We start from the raw sequence: 6,514 nt of genomic DNA on the forward strand, positions 1-6,514 counted from the left end.
ATATACATTAATTTAATATGTTAAATCTATATTTCTATATCTATCTCATGACCAAAATGTCATGTCAGGGTTTAAAGTTGTACAGTTGTTGACTTTACCCTTTAGTTTTGAGTTTGAGATGGAGTGGAGAGATAGAGGAGGAGGGGAGCACTGAACTTTTAATTGAAAGCCTTCCATGTGGTATTTCTCCATCCATCCCTCTATCTCCATAACAGTAGCTGCAGGGCACGCCAACCATGGGAGATAAATTTAGCATTTCATTAGGAGCACAGGGCCTGTCAATACAATGTGTTAAGTCGAATGGAATGAGTATCAGGGAGTGATGGGGCTTGTTTGTTCCAATGCGAAGACGGCACACTCGTATCGACAGGCTGCTTTTGAGTAGGCAGGGCCTGTCCCTCTCTGATCAATGCCTGGCTGGGCCACGGGCGATTTTTTTTTTTTTGTCTGGCTGAAAAATGAAAACGCTGATGGTGGGCTTTGCTTTGCTTTCAGACGACAGAGCTTTGTTGGGGGGTGGGTGAGGGAGGGAGGCCTGGTGTCGGTGTGGGTAGGAGGCGTCCGGAACGTTTGAACAAGGTCTCTGTGAGATCACTCTCCCGGGAGCCCCTCTGTCTGACAGCTGTGAAAATTCATAGCGATTGATTTTGTAATTAGCAGTTTATCAATGGGATCGACGTGGGCTCTCTGATGGATTGCAAGGAAATTGTTTCTTCAAAGTAGTTTTTTTAAGCCCATCCCCTCCTCCAAAGTCTACATGCTGCGTTCTCTCTCTCTCCCTCTCCTTCTCTCTCTCTCGATATCTTGATCTCTCTCTGTCTATTGCTCTCTTTTCTTTCTCATCTGGTCTCTCTCTAGCTCTTTCTTTCATTCCTTCTTGCCTGCACTTCACCCTGAGACCTTTGTCCACTGTGCTCACTCATTCTTGGCATTAGATGAGTTGAATGGCTAAAATGTCACGCATGTGCTGAAGCACACATGCACACTCACACATACACTCACTAACGTCTTTGATACATTTATTAGTTCTATAATTTTATCACAGTAATTAAAATGCATCTAATTGCTAATAATTTGTCCGTGCATTGACTTGTCTATATTACCTAATATGCTGTTTATCATTGACTAATCCTGTATGAAGCAAACAGGAGATACAATACTGTTAGCTCTCTGACTTCTTCCTGGTGAATTTCCCTTTTGTTCTTCCATTCTGCTCATCCCTCCAATCCCCCCCCCCCCCACCCCGCTCATCTGCGCATTCACTTTCCAAAACGACCTACTTCGTTTTACCGCTGTGGATTGGAAAGCGTCAGGGTGAGAAATGTCTCAAGGTCTTGGGAATATAGTTGTTCCAGTCAATGAATTTGTGACGAAGTCTGAAATCTGTTTTGCCTTTTATTGTCCCGCGTGGTGAAATATGCACCGCCAAGGTGATACAAGTCAGGCAGGCAACCAATGACACGCCATCTCACAAGTGCCAGACACTGGTTAACCACTGAGAGAACCACAACCCCAGTGTATCCTTGAGAGAGAGAGAGAGAGAGAGAGAGAGAGAGAGAGAGAGAGAGAGAGAGAGAGAGAGAGAGAGAGAGAGAGAGAGAGAGAGAGAGAGAGAGAGAGAGAGAGAGAGAGAGAGAGAGAGAGAGAGAGAGAGAGAGAGAGAGAGAGAGAGAGAGAGAGAGAGAGAGAGAGAGAGAGAGAGAGAGAGAGAGAGAGAGAGAGAGAGAGAGAGAGAGAGAGAGAGAGAGAGAGAGAGAGAGAGAGAGAGAGAGAGAGAGAGAGAGAGAGAGAGATAAATAAAAGGGAGTGTTACAACATTCTGCACGTACCGTAAGAGTATCCGTGAACAATACAATACACCCCAGCACATCAGAGAGGGAGCGACTGCAATGAGTCAGAGAGAGAACCCTCCTCTTCAGGGAGGATATGGGCTACAGAGTCAGTATGATACTGTACACATGGTTGTTGTTGATGTAGTTTCACTGTTACAGTAGGCCTACATACATGTAGTTACAGTGGTTAAGTTGGAGTTTATAGAATTAGTTTTGTATGATCAATCATCAGTCAAAATATGGATTCCAGCTAGCTAAAACACTAACAGTCAAGTTATTATTCAATCAAATATACAATAGTGTTTACTTTCATTCCACTTAATTATTTGTTCCACGTGTCTGTGAGAGAGGAGGGAGGAAATGAATGAAAATGTGAAGGAAGTATTATTTCTTTATTGAAGCTAGTTTACACCGTCCAATTCCCTGATGGAGTGTTTATAAGAAAACAATCTATTCCAGAGCTGTCTTTTGGAACAGTGAGGTGTTTAATATGTATTCATTCACCGGGGATTGGCTGCTATTCATTCCATTGTGTGCTCCAGGATACTGCAGCATTATATTGATTTTCAGTCTCATTGGTCAAAGGCCATTTGAAAATCAAACCAAGACCACCAGGCAAAAAAATTACATGAAGCTTTGGGTTTTTCTTTACGTTCTATTGTTTATCTTGTCGCAGTGTGAATTATGCTGATAACGTATCTAATAGCTGACTGCACTGATAGATCAGTAGTACCGACCCAGCCATGTTTTACTTTAGCAAAAATACATTGGAGATAACTGCCTTTTTAGAATTCCTGCTGTGTTCACCAGCCTCATTCAGTTCTCATTGCATTGGAAATATGCACTGTATTCTGCAAAGTTTTGATGTGTAACTATTTACAGAACTATTTTACATTTCATTAAATAAAGCACTGGTTTGTATTTTCATTGTATCTCTGAAGATGTTAACATGACTCATGTTGAAGAGCCCTCTTTCACTGACCCTGTCTCTCCCTCTCCTCTCCAGACTCCATGCATATAGAGGACGTGGAGGCGGTGCAGAAGCTCCAGGATGCGCTCCACGAGGCCCTGCAGGACTATGAGAGCAGCCAGCATCAGGAGGACCCCCGGCGGGCAGGCAAGCTACTCATGACCCTGCCCCTGCTGCGTCAGACCGCCACCAAGGCCGTGCAGCACTTTTACAGCATCAAGGTGCAGGGAAAGGTGCCCATGCACAAACTCTTCCTGGAGATGCTGGAGGCCAAGGTCTGATGGAGGAGCAGGTGGCCCCTGTGAAGGCGATGGGGACAGGGACGTGACGGTGGTGTGGACGGGCGATGCAGACAGAAGGACATGTACAGAGGGACTCAGGACAGGAACACCCTGCTGACTGTGACGGGAGACAGACTGACCTCTCTCGCACTTTGCCCGCTTGGAGCCCAGACATAAAAAATTAATAATAATAAAGAACAAATGCAAAACTTGGTTATAAGTATAAATATAAAATGATGCAGATTAATTTAAAATATATAAGAAATACTATGTACAGTAATACTTTTGTTTTGTTTATGGTCTGTGGTCCTACTGTATGTGAAGGATCTCCCCCTCTCTCCATATCTTCAGAAGGAATAATTTCAGGCTCTTAATTAACATGGTTTTATTTCTAGTCAGAATCTACAGCTGAGGTCTCCATATGTGTTCTGATGACAACACATGTCAACCACTATGACTCACTTGTTAGACAGTTGATTCACCTACTGGACTTGACCAGGACATGTATATATTTATTAATAATGGTTGACTGAGTGTACAGTTATGTCTGGTGAACACGACGGCCATTTTCTCTCCTTCTTCTTCTTGGGAAAAAAAGAAAAGAAAGAAAGAACAAAAACTGTTACCTGTTAAATGTGAGCTCTATTGATTTAAATATATATACCTCTTCAGAGCAGTGATCTGTGTGATGTGGATCGGTCTCAGACAGGAAGAAGATAAACTGGTAACATGACATGTTTAACCAAACTAGCGTAGCCAGGTAGTCAGTCGTCTTATTCTGTAGTAACTCAGCAATAAAGGGAGCCGTGCCGTGGGCAAGCCATGTTAAACCTTCTCTATCATCTGCTTCACAACGCTACTGTCTGTCTGTCTGTCTGTCTGTCTGTCTGTCTGTCTGTCTGTCTGTCTGTCTGTCTGTCTGTCTGTCTGTCGCTAGAAGACCATGCCCTCTCATTTGTGTGTGAGTGTGTGTCTTGGCAATGGACGCACCACTCACCTGTTGCACTGTAGTGTTTCTCCTCTGTATATGTTGTTGTTGATGTTACTCTCAAACCCCACATTTGGTGAATGTTCAATCCGATGGAAATTGTCTCTTGGCAACTGAGCGAATGACCTGATTTGGGCAGGGTGAAAGATGATGAGTGGGTTTGGGGCGGGGGTATCAAAGGATTTCTGCCGAGTGGCAGAAGTCCAGGAGATTCCATGTTCAAACAATCAGAGGCCCATATGTCAAACGCTCTATTTTGGGTCCTTTAAGACCGTGGCAGAGTCCTCCCACACACAGGGAGCAAGGTGTCCAGCATCTGCTATCAGCATTTTAGAAGCTGCCTGTCTTTTTATAGCTGGGGCTGCCTTTATGGAGCTCCATCCAAATGGAGGTGAATGGCAGGTGCAGTGCAGTGATTTGTTGGTAGCTAGCGCTTCACGCTGACTGGGGGTATTTTTAACCCAGAAGGAGGTTATTGCCAAAGCTGTCTGCCTGCTCTCTACTGTGCTGCTCTGCCTCCATCCAGGAGTACAGTAGACACGTGGAGCGCTGCTTGACCCCATGTTGACACAGTAGCTGTGGTGTAATACTTCTCAACAGGCCAGGAGCCAGACAGGCATCACTCCCCAAGGTGCTCCTCTTGTGAGAAGCTATGCAGACTACAAAGTGTCAGCATGTTTCAAAGGGTAGCACTAGTCCCACAGTGTGTCTGTACAAGGTGTGATCTCTGTGGGAAAGTGAGGAGGGGGCCTCCATGCTCCCTGTGTGTAGGTAGGTCGACCTCCATGGTGCATGCTGGGACCTGTAGTTCAGTACTGTAGACTCATGCTGTTCTTGTTCTGCTTGGGAGAGAATGTGGTGGGAGGGGGATGATTAAACTACTGACGTGATTTGTGTGATGTGATAGATTTTGGTGCTGTCACAATATGATACTGTGATCAAAGGAATCCCTGACATTGCAGACGGGACGGTTGCTACTCTGCTTATGATATCATTGGCCAGCGTTAATCCTGCAGCACCCTCTTTTACTGCAGCCTGATTGGCCACTTAATGGAGGATGACTACACACCCCAGCACCTAATCATCCCAACTTGAACTAGCCGCTGTCCACTTAACAGGCTCCACTTTAGAGGGTGACAATGTAACTTGAGTTATTTTACTGTTGTGCAATGCAACGGGGACCAATTCTGACTGAAACCATGCTGAAAGCACGCTTTTACTAAGATTTGGGACAATTGGATCAACATTTCAATATTATTAAAAAGTATTCTAATCAAAAATATCAGAACTATATTTTCTTTGCTCTGCTGTAAAATACAAGTGTTTGTATGGACAAGTACAGTTTGAACAGACTTTACAACAAGCTTTTTGTAGTGATCCAAAATTCACACCTAACACAATACGGAGTAAACTCCAGGCACCTCCCCTCAATGCTTTACACCCAACACGATGCAGCGTAAACTCCAGGCACCTCTCCTCAATGCTTTACACCCAACACGATGCAGCGTAAACTCCAGGCACCTCCCCTCAATGCTTTACACCCAACATGATGCACTGTAAACTCCAGGCACCTCCCCTCAATGCTTTACACCCAGCACGATGCAGTGTAAACTCCAGGCACCTCTCCTCAATGCTTTACACCCAACATGACTGTTTTGAAATATACCTGAGCCGTCCACGTTTCTATCAAATATTTATTGTCTAGAGCTGCTCCTGCCAAGATACACTATATATACAAAAGTATGTGGACACCCCTTCAAATGAGTGGATTCGGCTATTTCAGCCACACCCATTGCTGACAGGTGTATAAAATCGAGCACACAGCCATGCAATCTCCATAGTCAAACATTGGCAGTAGCCTTACTGAAGAGCTCAGTGACTTTCAACGTGGCACCATCATAGGATGCCCGCTTTCCAACAAGTCAGTTCGTCACATTTCTGCCCTGCTATAGCTGCCCTGGTCAACTGTAAGTGCTGTTATTGGGAAGTGGAAACATCTAGGAGCAACAACAGCTCAGCCGCAAAATGGTTGGCCACACAAACTCACAGAACAGGACTGCTGAGTGCTGAAGCGCGTAGAGCGTAGAAATCGTCTGTCCTCGGTTGCAACACTCACTACCGAATTCCAAACTGCCTCTGGAAGCAACGTTAACACAAGAACTGTTCATCGGGAGATTTATGAAATGGCCGAGCAGCTGCACACAAGCCTAAGATCACCATGCACAATGCCAAGCGTCGGCTGGAGTGGTGTAAAGCTCGCCGCCATTGGACTCTGGACCAGTGGAAATGCGTTCTCTGGAGTGATGAATCACGCTTCACCATCTGGCAGTCCGATGGACGATTCTGGGTTTGGCGGATGCCAGGAGAACGCTACCTGCACCAATGCATAAATAATAATGGTCTGGGGCTGTTTTTCATGGTTCGGGTTCCTTAGTTCCAATGA

At 45.0% G+C, this 6,514-nt stretch overlaps 1 protein-coding gene across 6 annotated transcripts in view; it reads left to right on the top strand.

Moving 5' to 3' along the window:
• Positions 1 to 5,863, top strand: part of LOC121539279 (steroid hormone receptor ERR2) — a 54,990-nt gene extending 49,127 nt beyond the window's left edge. For all 6 annotated transcript variants that reach the window (XM_041847653.2, XM_041847651.2, XM_041847652.2 and 3 more), the window contains one exon: positions 2,839 to 5,863. In XM_041847653.2, the coding sequence (XP_041703587.1) occupies positions 2,839 to 3,083 (245 nt within the window). In that variant the 3' untranslated portion in view covers positions 3,084 to 5,863. The remainder of the gene's footprint in view (positions 1 to 2,838) is intronic.
• Positions 5,864 to 6,514: the final 651 nt, after the last annotated feature.

The sequence above is a fragment of the Coregonus clupeaformis genome, chromosome 25 (genome assembly GCF_020615455.1).
Source record: "Coregonus clupeaformis isolate EN_2021a chromosome 25, ASM2061545v1, whole genome shotgun sequence".
Classification (NCBI taxonomy): Eukaryota; Metazoa; Chordata; class Actinopteri; order Salmoniformes; family Salmonidae; genus Coregonus; species Coregonus clupeaformis.